At 36.8% G+C, this 18,319-nt stretch overlaps 1 protein-coding gene across 1 annotated transcript in view; it reads left to right on the top strand.

The window, feature by feature from the left end:
* LOC145979748 (uncharacterized) overlaps positions 1-12,247 on the top strand; it is a 38,361-nt gene extending 26,114 nt beyond the window's left edge. Inside the window, exon 8 of the mRNA XM_083112733.1 lies at positions 6,294-12,247. Coding sequence (XP_082968859.1) covers positions 6,294-6,394 — 101 coding nt within the window. The 3' untranslated portion in view covers positions 6,395-12,247. The remainder of the gene's footprint in view (positions 1-6,293) is intronic.
* The last annotated feature ends 6,072 nt before the right edge of the window (positions 12,248-18,319 follow it).

The following is an 18,319-nucleotide window of genomic DNA, read 5'->3' as shown; positions in this document are numbered from 1 at the left end:
TTTTTGTTTTGTTTTTTCATTTCATATAGTTGAAGGTTAGGAGTTCTACAAGGATGGAATTTTATATTTTCTGCAATAAGTGAAGTTTTTAAACAAATTTGTGATTTATTTCATTATTTTAACACTGAGATGCTATTTTATATGCCACTTATTTGTCATAAACATGTGTGTTTAACCTTTAGACTCCCGAGCAGGTTTACGAAAATACCCCCGTTCTTGCCCGGGCTTCTCGGTGGGAATTTTAAATTCGAGCACTCTTTGGAGGAAAATTGTTATAACTCTGGCACTATGGGAGCAATCTACTTCAGATAAATTTTGTTTTGCAGGTAAAACATCAGAGCATGGAACCGTGTACAATTCAGAATGCCAAACCAAGGAAGTTTTTTTTTCGAGGTGTGCGACCCCTGAATTTCAATGGAAAAAAAAATCTGGAAATTGCCACCTCTTCTCCCGCTATTTTGGGGAGAAGGCGCAAACCTTAGTATTCCTTTCAAAGTGTGGACGTTTCCAAAGAGAATGAAACATTTTTCATGTTCCTGGGTGCCATACAAGTTGAATAATGAACCAAAATGTGAAATCTATTCGGAAATGTGGCATGGATATGTTGCGGAGGAGGAGGGAGGTTGGTCATCAATGTGAATTTCCCAGGATTGCTACAGACCCGTGTCAGAGTTTCCACCCAAACATAAGAGTATGAAGGTCCAAAAAAGCACATTCATTTCATAATCAGCACCATGATACCGTATGGTATCATCGGGAAAGCAAATGTTAAAAACTAAATGACATGCTCAACAGCCCTCTAAGGGATAAGACCAGCCAGAGCAGCTATTTCAGTGGCTGATGTATGGTCAGTGCATCAAGTCACATCGATATGTCAAACCAAAATTTTGTTGGCCCCACCTGGAATTGAACCCTGGACCACTTGCACAAAAGGTGAGAGTGCTAACCATTTGACAACATGGGATCCCAAATATGTGTGTCTAATTCTACCAAATTGTACATTGGTGTGGTTTACATGGCCACACTTTGAAATCTCGCGATGTGGGTCTCTTTTATATTCTGAATAATGTTGATTTGAGAAATTTATTATTAACAGAAATCTTGGATGTTTCAGCTTATATCCATTGTCATATTCCATACACAGATGTAGCATCTAACCGGGTACAGAAGAAAGTAGGTTTTAGATCCCTATTATGCAATAAACTGGGTTTTTGTTTTTGATGTACATGGCTTTTATGTATAACTCTAGAGACAAATAGTAGTTACACTGTGCATTTGTTTTTTCCTGCATTCACTTCTCTCTACTGAAAAACATCACTTTGTGTGAGTTTGATCAGTTGTCACAGTGTGTTTTGCATTGTACATATTTTATGTTTATATACACACTTGTTTCTTAAATTTTGGGATATTTTTATGCAACTCTACTATGCCTTAAATAGTTTTTTTGAGTTTTTTGTAGTCTTGTCATAGTCTTATGCTGTAAGTTAGTATAGAATAAAATGTAGATACTTAAAGGTACTTACGTTAGTGAGTATTGATTTTAACGAAAACTACGTTTCAGGATTCCACTGATCCCTTCATCAGGTTACCAAACTAGGCCAGTGTAACTACACCTTAGCCGTGTCAGATATGACAAGGACTTGGGAATTTATAGTGGGTGGAAAGGAATAAAAAGGAACATATAGTCATCTGACCCCATATGCATAAAGCTGCCATGTTCCCAACTGTACAACACTGGTCTAAAAGCCATTTGAGCACAAGGCTTAACAAACAAACACAATAAAAGACTTTTCTAAAAAGCCCGTGTGAACACAGCCCCACTTAGATGCGCACGTTGGAGAGTTGTGCAACGAACTGGCGTGGACTCTCGTAGAATGCCGGAAGTACTTTGGTTGATGTCCCCGCTCCCTACCTTTCCCCGTCTGTATTCGGTGAGCTACTTCATATAAAGTTCGAATTCTTTAATCTCATAGGCTGCGCTAATCACGGTCGGAGTGACCCGGAAACCGATCTTTTCTTTATGTGATCCCCATCACTTAAACATCTTGATCCACAGGTCGTCAGCATTCCCATCTTCTCTGTTTAACTTATTACTCCTGTCTTTGCAGATAGATGCCGCTTCGTAAACATTCCGACTTATCAGTTTGTTACCAATCCTGACAATCTCTAGTTTCTTAATTTTGTGTTCTTCAATTATATGTTCCGATAACCCAGTTCTTGGTATCTCTTCCTGAATATCTTTATCGTGTTCACCCCTTCGGTTTTTCATGCTCCTATGAATTCTTTATTACAAACACACTTGATGCTATAAACCCCTTTTTTATCATCTTCATTCTCCTTTTCCTTACCGTCGTTCTTATATTCCGTGAAATACTTCTCTACGTTGCACGGAGCCATCATCCTACATATGATACCATATTTTTTGACCACTTTTTCTATCTTTTCGGATACTCTGTTGAAATAATGGATACCTATGTACTTATACTTCTTTTCTTCTCCATCAATTCCATTCTCTTTCCTCTCCCCCTTCCAACCCTTATCTTTATTTTCCCTGTCTTTTCCACATATTTTATGTGCTTCTCTGCGAATCTTATTTAAGTCATTCTCCTTATATCCGTTCTTTTTTTCCACTTTATAAATCCATTCCTCTTCCTTTTTCTTTTCATCCTTTTGGTTGCACAATCTTATGCCCCTTATAAAAAAGTTGAGGAACACGTTATTTTTAATCCTTCTAGCATGCTCTGATTTATTGTGGATAAACATATCTCAGCTAAGATTTTATGGAATACCCCTGTCTTAATTTTTGTTCCCGTTTTAATGATCTTCAAATCCAAAAATCCCATTTCATTTCCAACCATTTCTTAGTTTGTGAATTTAATTCGGTCCTCTTGTTCTACCAACAACTCAAGCATTTTTGTGAGGTTTGTATTCCTCCCGATTACCAAGATATCAGCTGTAAATACCGACACTAAAACGGGTTTTCATGTCACTCCCGAGGTTGTGAAGGCCGTCGAAGAAGAGAGAGAGAGAGAGTTCACCTTGGAATGGTGACGTAACAGGTGGGCCATATTGATGGGACACATTTCAAATGCATATGTGGAGCATGTAGGAAGAAACATTTATTACCAAATATATGGAAAACACTGCCAAAGGACGGGAGTTTTGCACTGTGTTCAGTGTTTGAAGATTACATCCCTGAGATGGACACCACCTTGACGAGAACATGGTTTGGCTCTAACAGTCATGTTCAGCATAGTTTTGCGCAGGGTTTCGGCTGGGATGGCCGCTATCTCCCTTCGGATGTTGTCCTTCAGTTCATTGATGGTAGTGGGCCTTCTGGTGTATACCTTGTCCTTTAAGAGGTGCACTTGCCCTCCCTGAGATTTCTGGAAAGACTTCACATAATTCAAATTTTGAAATTGTAGCGTGAAAACATGGATGTGAAGTGCCGTGAAAGACAGCAGAATTAAGTGCCTAAGAAAACATTCTTCATATCCGAAATGAGACGGCTTGGCCTAAGGGACATGTGGCTGCAGCAGGATGGTGCCACTAGTCATACAGCAGTAGTGTCAATGACAACCCTTCGACGACACTTCCCGGGATGGCTCATCTCGAGATTTGGTAATGTCCATTGGCCATCCAGTTCCCCGGATCTAACTCACTGGACTACTTCCTGTGGGGTTACCTAAAGGACAAGGTGTACACCACAAGGCCCACTACCATCAATGAACTGAAGGACAACATACGAAGGGAGATAGCGGCCATCACAGCCGAAATCCTGTGCAAAACTATGCTGAACATGACTGTTAGAGGCAAAGCATGTTCTCGTCAAGGTGGTGTCCATCTCAGGGATGTAATCGTCCCGTCAATATGGCCCACCCTTTATACGATCGTAAGAGGGGAACGCTGGAGGGAAATTTCACCTTCCATTCAAGATAGGAGCGCTCACAGTCCATGTGTTCTACCCAACACTGACGGAAGTCACTAGGGGACTGTAATTGGTCTTCGATTTTTATTTGTTTTAGTTGTGGTTTTTGTTTTTAACATAGGGAATTTTTAACCAGCAAAGACTTCCATCGGAGTTTTTATGCTGTCACCATAAGTTTTTTACCTTTTCTATCCTCAACCTGAATCCTCAACTTAAGATTTAACAACGCGGTACCATGTTTGGCACATAAAGTTTTTTATTTTATTACCTGATGAAAGAAGTAGTATAGACTTCCAAAACGTCATTCTGAAACATTCCTACTCACTCACGTAAGTTATTAATATATTTTTATTTGAATTGATAGTGAGTAAAACGCACCATTGAAATATGTTGTTCTCCAAACAACTCAAGCATTTTTGGAACGTCTGTATTCCTCCCGATTACCAAGATATCATCAACGTATCTTCTGAAGTATTTGATGTTTCCCCACACTTTTTCAAGGTAATGCATAGAGATCCCTGATGCTATCCCGGAAATTGGGTTACCCATTCCTAGTCCCTCCTTCTGTCTGTATACCCCTTTATTGAAACTAAAATAGTTGTACCTAGTGCATAGATCGAACCATCTCATGTACTCCCATGCCACGATGGTTTCGACTCCTTTCCCCCTGAGCCACCTAAATACGGAATTGGCAGCCTTGTCCCTAGGGACACTGGGGTAAAGGTTTACGACGTCGAAGCTCATTATTTTATCTTCTTCATTAATTTCGAGTTTTTCAATCGCTTCCTTTACTTCCCGCAAATTATTAACACTAAATTCGGTGTTACATCCTATTTATCTAATCTTGGTTACCAGAGTTTTTGCCAAGTTATACGCTGGGTGAGAATACATGGAGATAATCGGTCTTAATGGAACGTCTGCTTTATGGGTTTTAGTTATTCCAAAAGCAATCGGTATCTCCGCTTTCTTACATTCTTCGATCAATTTCTTTTTCTCAATTCTGGCTAGCGTAATACAGGTTTCAATTCCTTTCTTGGTTTCCCTTCTTATCTTGCCTATAGGACTGTCCCTCACTACCTCAAAATCGTTGCTACTGAAGCATTCTTTCATTTTCTTTCTGTATTCGTTCCGATCAATAACTACCACTCCGACCGTGATTAGCGCAGCCTAAGAGATTAAAGAATTCGAACTTGATATGACGTAGCTCACCGAATACAGAAGAGGAAAGGTAGGGGGTAGGGACATCAACCGATGGACTTCCGGCATTCTACGAGAGACCATGCCAGTTCGTTGCACAACTTTCCAACGTGCGCATCTAAGTGGGGTTTTTAACATGTTCGCGTGTCAAGCCCTGTGTTCACACGGCCTTTTAAATAAGTCTTTTAACGTGTTTGTGTGTTAAGCCTTGTACTCAAATGGCTTTTTAGACCAGTGTTGTACAGATGGGAACATGGCAGTTTTATGCATATGTGGTCAAATGACTATATGTTCCTTTTTATTCCTTTTCACCCACTATAAATTCCCAAGTCCTTGTCATATCTGACACGGCTAAGGTGTAGTTACACTGGCCTAGTTTGGTAACCTGATGAAGGGATCAGTGGAATCCTGAATGGTAGTTTTCGTTAAAATCAATACTCACTAACATAAATACCTTTAAATGTCTACATTTTATTGTATACTAACTTCTTCAACGTGAGTAAGTCGCACGAGCACTAAATATGAATCTTATGCTGTAACTTTCCATACAGGTGTTTACACAGAAGGAGATTCAACTCATTAAAATAAAGACTTGCAGTAATGAAGTAGACCTTTAAAGAGGTTTTTTAATCATTTCAATTATGAAGTAAAACATGTATTAAACAAAACGCCAAGTTTAGCACATGAATATATGATAGATTACAATTCCTATTATTGCCGAAATTATTGCGCTTTTACTTGAAGTCATTAACAACCTTTGATTTTTTTTCAATTATAAATATGCAAGAAACATTTGATACAAGTGACAAGATACATATCTAGTGAATTGTAGCTTTCTTATCCATGAATCAAACCAGGTTCTTTGACATTTAATGCTGGTGGACTACTAAGCTATCCCACCTTGTCTTGCCAGTACAAAGATTTCTTTTCTTTTCAAAATTGGTTTGTGTACAATTGCAATAACTATTTAAATGTAAACAGATACCTTTGCAGAGTCCAGTTATCTTGGTAATTTTGAAAAATATGCAGGTATGTTCGTAGCAAATTTCATTACATTATGACCAATAGTTTTATTTTTATAAGTGAAAATTAGCTGCTGAGAGTGAGTGAAACATTCTGTACATGCTTTTGTGTTTAAAAAACATTTTATATGTTGTTTTTTTTCCAGAACCCAACTTTCCACAGTTGGTAGAGCTTCTGCACGTTCCTCTTCATTCGTTATTCAAGTCACATCGAATCGTCGGAGCTGAGAATGGGGTTAGACCTTGAATTCCGCTGAATTAGTCAAATTCCTATTCACTTCAGCACAGTCAAGGATACTGATTTCTTCATTAGCTTTAGGAGCCCACCATGTAAGATCTTGAGTGTTGGTGTAGATATAAGCTATTTATAATACAGTAAGTATAGCCAACATTCCAAAACATGTGATTGTATATTTTTATAGCAAAGAAAATCACCTCGTGTCAGAATAGTGTGTATAAAGTAATAGATTGTGTAAATATGGTCACATGTGTACATAGGCTTGTAGCAAGAATATATTAGAGTCTTGCTTTGGTGTAATTATTGAAGGTAACAGAACATGATCTGATGGAATCAGTGATTGTTAGTTGTTCTAGCTCATTTGCTTGTCACTGGAGTAAACATTTAGTAACAATTGGGTGCAATTTTTACTGTGATCCTCTAATGTGCTTATGGTAAAACATACTGAAGGTTCAGATAGCTCAGAATTACATTAAAACTAAGGATGCAAGTACATAACAGTTTAGGAGCTGGCTCTTTCTGTTTAAGTACTCTTTGTTCGGATAGGTGAATCGGGACTGGACCTATAGTTGAAAGTTGAATCCAACCACTGTGCAATTTCTCCTTGCCGGGAATCAAACCCTGGACCCCTTGATTATAAGGTAACTATGTTACACAGGAGGCACATTTTTCTTTCAACTCTAAGTCTAAATCAATATAAACAGATGCATGCGACTCATGAGAAATCCTATTGGCTAATTCTGATGTCAACTGCTTGCAGGAATTTCATGTGGAAATATAGGTGTGTTTCATGTGACATCACGATGTGAACAGCTGTCATGTTTGCGGCCAATTTTATTTGTCATTTGCAAGGAAATATCCACCACATAGCATTCTTTACATATGCACGAACTGCACATTTCTTTAAAATCATGAATGTCTCTGTTAGTATCCATGCCCGCTCGCTTGAATTCCGTATACTTACAAGAATTGGCCTCAAGCATGTCTGCTCGAAGCCACAATGCCACAGTTTGCGACGTACGTGAAACACACGTGTAGTGTGTATGTTAACAATCATGCTGCTCAAATTGGGTACTACAGTGAAGTTGTGGGGTCTTATTTCACAAATTATACCTATGTATCTGTGAACACAGCCTGAGTTTAGATTGAACCAATAGGAAAGTAAATGCTTGCTCCAAGTCACATGGTTTGTTTTACATGTACTTTGTTCCTGTACTGGACAGAATAAGTGTGACACAGCTAGCATACCCTGCCTTGTTTTAGCGACAAAAATTGTTTGTAGGTGGTGTTAACATACCAAACCAACATGCAATGATTTCAGCATGAACAACACATATGGTCATCACCTAGAACCACTATAGAAAAACAATCACTTTTAGAAAGGAAAACATGAATGTTTTTTTATAATGTTGGCCTGAACTCATAAACAACAACTCCAGATCTATATATATGTCTCTCTCTCTCTCTCTCTCTTTTTCATTTAAACCTAACTGCTCCTACAGTGTGATTATCATAAGCACATTTTGGTCTACTAAACATGGATCGTCCTCTAAACAAAATGGTAGTCTCACTCCCACGACTTACCCCTTTGTTGTCTCTTGCTTGTTTCTTTGGACAACATTCTCTATGGATTCCTAGAAGTTTGCACTCCAATGTCATATCTTATATAGATCCTGAACCGTCTTGTGTGTGCAGCAGATCCATGGCAATTAGCATTTCATTTGGATATTGTGTAGTTTTCCATAGATATTCTTTGATGTACGAATGCATCATGAACACCTATTTGTGGATTTCTGTATTCTACTTGAAATTTGTAACAGTGAAATCACAATTTTGCATTTTCCCACTTTGGAAATTTTTATTTTCTGGTCCCAGTGAAGCATATTGTGATGGATTTATCTGAGTGACCTTGCACCATTCGTACATGTACTGTGGTGTTAACTGTAACCACTGGATTTTGTTTTGTATGTACTTAATTCAAAACATAGCACATAACAATCTTACATTATGTTTTGTCACACGCAGGAGGTGTACTAAATGTAAAAGCAAATCCAGAACTTGAACACAGAGGTGTCAGATACCGTGCCATTGCTATACCAACGTAGCTAACACTGGTTTTGTCTGATTTCTTATTTCTGCTTCCGATGAAACCAGGATTTGCTTGGTAGCTCGGTTTATGCAATGGCATGGTATGCAAGAGACTTGGGCTTGAGTCATAGTCGACCTTGCATTTTCTCTTAGATATAAATGTTCATAACATTCACATTTAAACAGATATGTTCCTTGCATCTAACCTTTATGAGAGCCACCTTAGCATCTTGCAACCTAACTAAAGACTATGTTCATTGGACTAAATGTTGACTACAGTTGCAATATAGACATAACGTTACACTACTATGATATCGCTTTCAGTACATTGATTACCTGAAAAGTTGTTGTCAATAAATGTTACAGTGCTGTAACAGGCATATTGTACAGACTATACTACCTATTTGTCTTGAAAGTATACAAGTGGGTAACGTGTTCTCGCAAGAGACATCAAAATACGATTTCATTCTTACTGATATAGCACAATTTTTAGCAAATGCAGATGTGCAACTTAGGCAATTTAGATCTAAAATATGGTACAAAGCTTGACCATTGCGTGAATTATTCCTTGAAAGTACATTTCCATAGCTCAAGTATAATATGATTCTAAATTAATATTAATGAATTTTTACACTGCTGTTCAAAATTCAAACATGTCAGTGTTCTAGTAAAAATATTAACCAACTGGAGCATTTTTAAAAATATTTAACGACATATACTCATACAGTTGTAGCTCTTTTCATAAAGATTTTATTTGTTTAGTGTTTTTTTTACGGCAAAGTTCGATTTGTATTTGAAATTTATGCAGTACTTATGGAGGTTTATCAAGTTTTTATAGGTACAAGTTTGTTAGAGAACTTTTGTCAATTGTTTTCATCGACGACAGTCTTTTTTCTAATACTAGTTAAGTATACCTTTTTCATAGTTAATTTTCTATTGAATTCATTGCAGTTACCTTGCATGCTGGTAGTGTTAAATGTCACGGCCTTTAGAAGGTAAACTCTTGGGTGATATTGTGTAAGAGTATTGTGCACATAAATATTGATTTGTTTTATTTTAAATTTAGTAGTATATTTGAAAGTACTTATTAAGTGGTATTTTAATTGTTACCTAAGAGTATTTTGACAAATAGCAAAATCAGTATTTTATTTAGCGTAAATTGATTCTTCCAAAGATGTACCAGGTGTCAGGGTAAAGGAGAGTTTATTGTTCTGTGTTCAGTAAAATTTTAGACATAACATATATATTATTATTTTACGCATAAAATAAATTGAAGATGTTATCTTTATTTAGTATGGTGTATTTTTCTGAGAAAATTAGTGATAGATATACATTTATATTTGTTTCTTTAATAGATTTTGATAATGTAAACTTTATTTATAAAATTTAAATGCTTGTTTTATTCATGACATGAAATAGGGTTTGGTAATAGTTTAAAAATAAGTATATATGTTATTTATTGAAAATACAAATACTTGTATATTATGTGAGGTCGTGGAGTAAAACAATTTGAAGAACGCAAAGTACAAAACTTTTTTTTTGCCAAAAGACTTGATTTGGCTAATGTTTCAATGCTGCTTGATCATATGTTTGTCATATTCAATTTTATATGCACACGTGATTTAATCTGCAGCTAATATTTACTCTCAATATGGTAAATTTGTGTGAAAGTCCGTGGCTCTTCTACATTCAATTACACACAGTTTATTTAAGTATAAATTAACTTCTGTGGTACAACAGGCTACGCCAAGCTCCACAAGCATATTTTTGAGATTAATACATTTGTCATTATCAAATTTCAGTCGGTGGAAAGCTTTCAAAAGATAAAACAGAAACAATATCTGTTACATTTGCTTTAATATATCATGTTTATTCATAATTGGGAAAAGAGAGACGCGGTAGTATATAAATACGGAGAAACTAGTACTCACTTTATCTGCAAAACTGTTTTTTCTTCTTCGTTCTATTAATTTCAGTGGCCACTGCCACCATCCTCGTTGAAACTTGCTACATGTTTATTTGAAAACAAAATTTCATACATCACTACCACCTTTCAGCAGCCAAGTTGAGAAATGGATGACATACGTCCATTGCCGTGGTAGTGTAAACTTGAAAACATTAGAACACTTGTTAAATAGTAACATTTACTGTATTATTTTGTAATATCAAACAGTGATTGTGCGAACTTTTGAGAACAATAATATTTACGAGCCATCTTTATTTGAAATTAAAAATGCAATAAGTATGGATGGATATGTCTTGTTTGTCTTTTTCAATTGTTTTTACTTCATATCTAATGGAGACTTTACAATTCTAGATTTGCATAGTACTGTTCTTCCATTTGTATAAAATGTATAGTATGTTTTGAGGTCCTAGGTGCATAACTCCAGAGTGTAATTGCTTTCAGTCATAAATTGTCTAATCATTGGTGCTACTTCTATGCTTGTTTTGGTAATAAATTTTAAGTAGAAATGTTTTAAACATGAAAGCAACTGTTCATTTTATAGATTAAGTGAATATCAATGGAGTCATGTTGCAAGTGATTACAATTGCTATTTGTCCTAGTCTTGAAAGTATTTTCCCTAAGTTGCTCAATAAACATATTGTGATGTGCTACCAGTGTTTTTATTAGCATGGAACAATAGCAGAATTTTAGAATAAGTTGGTGTGTGTATAATGATTTATATAGAGAGAGTACATTTCAATTTATTGTAGTGTGTATCAGTTCATCATTTTTCCTTAGGCTAGTACAAAGGTTCTGATACTCTTCGAGTGATACTAGTGTAAAACTGCTAAATTATACTGTGGTATGTGGTGTGAAGTGGGAAGGGGTTGCTGAGGGGTGATATCTCCCTAGCTAGATAGTTGTAAGTAAAGCATCCCTCGTTTTTCTCATCGTCACCATGTTAAACACAGGAGCATTCCAACAGCTAAAAATTTGAGCTGGGGGAGATTCATATCTGGTGAATTACAGTGGATTCCCAATGTTACTTTCCCCAGTAAAGCTACATGTTTATACAATTTTCCCAGATTTTATATTTGGCTGTGTTTTAAGTTTATTCATCTCATCGCCCCGTAACTGGTTGGATGTCCTTCCATTTCGGCATGTGGGAGTGAGGCCCTGGCCCTCAGTAGCTGTTGCGCTGCGGGTAATCTTGGTTCCCTGAGAAACGTAAAATCAAGGTTCCACCATCTTAAATTTTATTCTCAGCTATGTAAAATAACTTACCAGTAAACTGTTGCATAACACCAGAAGGAAGAAATGTTTATAAGTATAAACGGCTCATTTCGTAAACCACAAATTTGTCATTCACAACTTCAGACCCAGTGGACTTACAAGATTTTATCAGATGTAGTTGGAATTACTAACCGAAGCTCGCATTAAGTGGAAAGATAACAAGAAAAGTTTGTGATATGCGGAATGTATTGTTTATGCTTCAAAATAATAAACAGGAAGTATTTTCTAGTAGAAGATATAAGACACGATCTTATGTCAAAATACCCAAGTTTATTTTGGGTCTGTTCTGATACTTGTGTACATTTACTACGTTATAACTAGCCTTTCCAAAATCCTCCTGTGGAGTCTGAATTTCATTGTTGTATGGTTCTAGACTTGAACTGTTTATCATTAGTCTCAATAATGATATTTGAATATTAGGATCTTTTAAGTTGTTCACAATAGTTATATCAATAGAATATAACTACCAATTGAGTGCCCTGTATCCTCTTGTAGGCAGACATTTTATAGCCACATCTCACAACACTAATTTATACCCTCACTTTTAGTTTCTGGTGTCGAATGGCATTTTGAAATAAAAGGAATATGCATACATGTCTCCTGTTTGTTAAGATAAGAATGTTATTACAGAAAATACAGACTCCTTGCACATACAATAATGTTCTCACCTTTTAGTTCCATAAAATGATGTCCACAAAAAGTCCTGATTGTCACACGTCTTTCAAGAAGCATTTCCAACCTCCCTGCCTTCAGTATCATGGGTAGATTTCAGATCAAAGTAACAAGTGACATATGTTGCATGACACACGAAAACTGGCCAATGAAATGCAGTCTTATACAGAGTGTGACATAGCAGCAGATTGAACATTGCTAGAGATTGGTTCATTGTTAAGAAACATATGTCACCTGTCTACTGGCCATTAGTTCCTCAAACTTACAAACTGCACCACAATTCCAATTTTTTTTTCAACATGAATCATGACGGACCCTCAATCTACATACTTTTTTCATGATACAAGATAACTGGCATTCTATATCCATGTAATCTCTGCACACTCATTTTCTACCATTTATTCAGTAAGAAAAAATAGTGCATGTCGTACTTGAGTAAATATAGTATTACACATTGCAACTTTGTTGTAAGTTTATCGGAGTCTTAGCTTTAAGATATTCTGCTATAACTTATGATATAGTCTGAAAATTTAAAGAGCTATGACTTCATCACCATATACTTCCTCCACACAGTTTTGACAAAGAAAAAGAAAAGAATAGTACAATTTCTGGGATAGTAGTGGCAGTGCCCAATGGGTTTCATCTTGTACACTGATTGATATTACAGTGTTGTATATAATTTCTTTTCCGTTGATAGATATCTAGAAATATATATATGAAGATATATAGAATAGGGATTTGCAGCATTACAAGGAACCTGTTTTTTATACATTATAGTTGTAGTACTAGTGTGATACATAACTTACATCATCTACCAACATTAATTATTATTATAATTATAAAATGAATATTCTTAGTTTACTTATTCTTAATTTATATTGTGTGTGATGCCTCGGTGACCAAAGGTGCTGAGTGGTTGATTCATAATCTCGCCACCAGAGCTCTAGGGTTCGACACCCAGCCTGGGCATATGTCTCCCTTTCATCAATTACATCTAAATGTCACTCAACCTTATTGTTGTCATTAATAAAAAGTGTCAGAAGAGCAACGTAAAATACCAAAACGCAAATATGATCTTGTCACCGAATTGTATTGCAAATGTCCTTGCACCAATTTCATTCAGCTATCTTAATGAAACAGTGAAACAATATGAAATTGAAATAAATTTGTTTTGCATGAGTAGTTAACGCATGTATCATTGAAAATACTGTGTGTTACCGACAAGATTTGAATCTGAATAACACCCATTAATGCACTTCTCAAAATCGTAATAAACTTCTGGTGTTTCTTGATTATCCATACAACACTGCCTACACAAAAGTACAATGTTTTAAGGTTGAAAATTGTTCCAAAATTTAATAAATGTGTTTACAGTTACATTATGCAGTTTTACATAATTAATTTTAACAGTACACAGTACAGAATGTTCTTTGTAATTTTGTAAACTCAATTTTAACATCATGATCAATTTTAAAAATGAGATGTTTTTTAATATATAAGATACATCTAATATGGAATAGTTTATGGCTATGCAGTTCTATATATTTTAAAGTTTTCAAATAGTATATTTTTACTTTGAGTAGAAGCTTTGTGGTGATACTGTTCTTAATTCTGCTTTTGATTATTTATATGAGTTTGTTACAATTCCACTTAATTTTGTTGAAGTATATTTCATCATGTGCACACAAATAGCACCATTATTTATTGAAATGAAAAGTACTTACATTTGTATATATTAGCAGAGAAATTCTTAAAATGTGAATGCCTTGCTTAATGTTAAAGTTCTTATGTCAATGAACGTTGTTTCTGGCAAGATAGCTTGAGGTAATTATGTAGAAGCAGGAATAAAAAAAGATATTGTTTTATTTAATGTAATGTATGATTTATGTAAGTTGTTTGTGGTATTTTAAATACCTTTCCACAATAGTTTTAACTTGCAAACTGAAAGCAATAGATCTTAATTCTTTGTGTAAGTTGTTCCTGCATAAATGTCTTCTTTTTGCAATTATTGTTTTAATTCTTTCTTTTACCCGAATATCCGCAAACGTCTGGTTTCTGTTTTGGGTTTAGTGTAAGAAAAGGATAAAATGTGAAGCTTTATATCTAGCTCTTCCTTTATTGAGAAGTGGAAATGTGGTTATTACATAATAATTAATTAATTTGAACTGCAAGGGGGGACCAAAAAGATACGAATTATCCAAAATTTGAATTAACAAAACCTGCATTACCAAAGATTGATTGATTTGATTGATTGATTTGGTGCTTTAAGTCCACTTTATGCACAGTAAGGCTAATCGGGACTGGACCTACAGTTTAAAGTGGGATCCGAACCACTTGTGCCTCCACCGGGTATCGAACCCGGGACCCCTTGATTACAAGGCGACGACGCTACCACTGCGCCATCGGGGAGGCCCTGCATTACCAAAGAAAATCATAAAAACAAAACTACTATACTACAATATAAACAAAAATAATGAACATTTTTTGTAAAAATTACCATATTTTGTGCGTGGTCCTATGCAAGCTAAAACAATTCCTCTCACAATAGGTGGCCGCGGTGGCTCAGTTGGTAACGCATCTGACTACCATGCTCAAGGTCCCGGGTTCGATCCCAGGCCGGTTCAAATCCGGGAACTTTTCTAACGTTGGAAGTGGCCCCGGCGCCCACCCAGTGTCGAATAACATGGGTACCTGGGGTGTAAAGGCAGTCAGGGGTGTGATGCTGATCACATCACCCCCAATCACGACCGGATCATGAAAGTGTGGGGCGTTACCCCCACACCCCCTATACGCTTTCATGGCGTGGTGCTAAGCACAGGGGAGCACTTTAGCTTTTTTTAACTCACAATAGTAATAAAGCTACCAGTAAATGGAAAACACTGTATTAACACACAAAATCATATACACGTGTAATAACATTAGCTACCTGTTCTTACTTAAACATGTTCGTGGTTTATGTTTCTTTATTTTTACACACTCAACAGAATCTTCAATTTCATATATTGCGTGAAACAAGTCATCGCCAATGTTTGCACGAGATTCAACTCGCCATGCTTTGACATTTCAAATAACGTACTCTGACTAATCACAAATGTCAACTGAGGGCAGATAAGAAGACTTTCAGAAATACTTTACTAGTAGGGGTTCAAGCATGAAGAAAGTAGCAGGCAATCCTACATTATTTAGAAGGTAGAGGCTGCCTACCAGCAAACAAAGACTTTTCCTTCGCTACGGCTGTTTTCAAATAATACAAATAGAAGGTTCGAAAATTCAAATTACATATTGAATTTTTAACATTGGTTTAAATGGGAATTTCAAGGGGGGCCTCTGATTGCATCATTGACTTGTTATCGAGGGGTCTTGGGTGGTTTGGATCCCACCTGAAACTGTAGGTCCAGTCCCAATTAGTAGACTTAGAAATTAACTCAGAAATTTCAAGGGTATAAACTTGTGTTTGAATTACTGAACAATTAGAATTATCCAAGTTTGATGTAGATGGGAACAAGAAAGTATTGTATGGATTAGTAAGAGGAGGAGGAGACAGCTGTAAGCTAAGGGATGAAAGGGGAAACGTAGAAGAGGATGAAGAAATAAGGAGAATGTGGAGAAATCATTTCAAGAAATTGCTGAACATGAAATAAGGAAATGAACATGAAGTGAAGGAAAAAGAAAACAGGAATGAAAAAGTGAATCTCGCATGGAAGGAAGTGGAGGAAGCTCTGAAGAGAATAAAAAGAGGTAGAGCACCTGTAGTAGATGAAGTGCCGGTGGAAATGATTGGTGTGCACTGGCTGTACAGTGTGGCAAGAGAGAGAAGTGCCAAGAGATTGGACAAAGGGACTAATAGTTTCCATATAAGAAGGGTGACAGAAAGGAATGTAAAAACTACAGAGGAATAACACTTATGTGCCACTCAGCAAAGGTGTATGAGAAAATAATGAGAAGTAACAGAGCTGAACATGAGAGAGGAACAGTATGAATTTAGAAGAGGCAGATCAACAGTAGACCTGATATTCACCATAAGGCAAATGCAGGAAAGGCACTACAAGTATGGAAATGATTTGATTATGGCATTCCTAGATATAGAAAAGGCATAGGATAGCATGGACAGAACAAAGATTTGGAAAGCTTTAAGAGAGAGAGGAGTCAAGGAAGAGAGGGTGTGCAGAGTGCAGAGCACATACAAAGCCAACCAGAGCTGTGTGAAGACACCAGTGGAAAGAATGGAGTGATTTAGTATGAGTAATGGACTAAAACACTGCTCTTCATAATTACAATGGATGCAATTAACGAAGAGGTGGGGAAGAAGATAGGAGAGGGACAGATGAAGGCCCTGTTGTTTGCTGATGACTTAGTAATATGGGGGGAACAGGGAAGAAGTACAGAGACAGCTTGATAGTTGGAATGGAGGAAATCAGAAGAGCAGGAATGAAATTCAGTGCAGAAAAGAGTGAGGTGCTAATAACAACAAGAAACAGAGCCAGAAATGAACCAAGAATAAAAATTGACATGGAAGAGTTGAGAGTGGTGGAGAGCTTCAAATATCTAGGAACCATAATTGAGAGAAGTGGAAGAATAGATGAGGAGGTAAACAGAAGAGGACAAATGGCTGGTGGACTATGTCAAGGTGTTCGAAGATTAATATGGAACAGGGATGTACCTATGAAATGCAAGGTGATATATAACATGCACTACATGCTGAGCAGAGACTTTGACAATGGCAGAGAGAGACAAAGGAAAGATACAGGCAGTGGAGATGAAATGTTTAAGGAGTATATTGGGAAAGACTAGAAGGGACAGAATAAGGAATGAGAAGATCCGACAGACAGTGGGTGTGGTGAAGCTTCAGGACAGGATAGATCAGGCACAGATGAGATAGTTCGGACACATGAAGAGGATGGATGCAGAAAGACTACATGTAAGAGCTTACAATGCACAAGGAGTGGGAATAAGGCCAAGGGGGAGACCAAGATGTTGGTGGGAAGAACAGATAGTGGAGAGTGTTAGGAGAAGAGGACAAGATTGGAACACCGTGGAAAGAGAGGAGTGGTGGAGGACCAGAAAAAAATGCCGACCCAGCCAGAGCATAGGCAGAATTCAGGGGGGCCAGGTCCCCCAACTTAAAAAACAAACTAAAAAAGATACATGATTAAGTTCAGTTACTACATTTTTGTTATGAAGCCATACCACAAATCTTGACATCTGGCATGATGGCATGTGCAGTAATTGCGCCGCAATAGCGGGCAGCTACTGCTGAGACATCGAAAGAACTTCAAACGTAGCGCATCAAAGGTAGTGCCACAAGTAGGATGATTCCTTGTAATTTTTAATCTCTGGAAAGCGCGAGAGGGAACGTTCTTGAATAAGAGAATTAGTCGAACTATTGGCAATATTAACGAATCGTTTTATCTGCGGAACGTTCTATAATATAATGACGATATAAATAAATATGCGGCTTCAATGGACATTTCCACTCAATTTTTTTACAACAATTTTAAAAACTACACCCTGGAAAAATGACCCCTGCAAGTTTACGCGTTTCTCTGCGTCCAGTTTAAGGCAGAAACGAGACTAGCGTTGCGCTGAAAACACGCCCCGCCATGTTAATACGTCACGACTTAGAGAGAGCTCGTTTGTCATCTGCTTCGAGCGTCCAGTTTACTGCGGGTATCCCACGGTGAGCGAACATGTCCAGCAGTTTTACAAATCTGTACAGATTTAAATAATGGAAGAAGGAGGGATAGGGGAAAGGAAAGCTATGCTTTGTAATGATCATTCTTCAATTAAATATCCCTGCTGCTCACGTGCAAGATAAATGAAAGGGTTCTGCTGCGTGCGTGTTCTCAGGTCATGCGAAAAATATTGCATGTAAAATTGGTTGCTGACCAAACTTTCAAAAATATAAATATTTTAAACTTATAATATTTATCGAAATT

The sequence above is a fragment of the Lepisma saccharinum genome, chromosome 26, assembly GCF_977018435.1.
Source record: "Lepisma saccharinum chromosome 26, izLepSacc3.1, whole genome shotgun sequence".
NCBI lineage: Eukaryota > Metazoa > Arthropoda > Insecta > Zygentoma > Lepismatidae > Lepisma > Lepisma saccharinum.
This window is presented reverse-complemented; position numbering and strand designations above follow the sequence as displayed.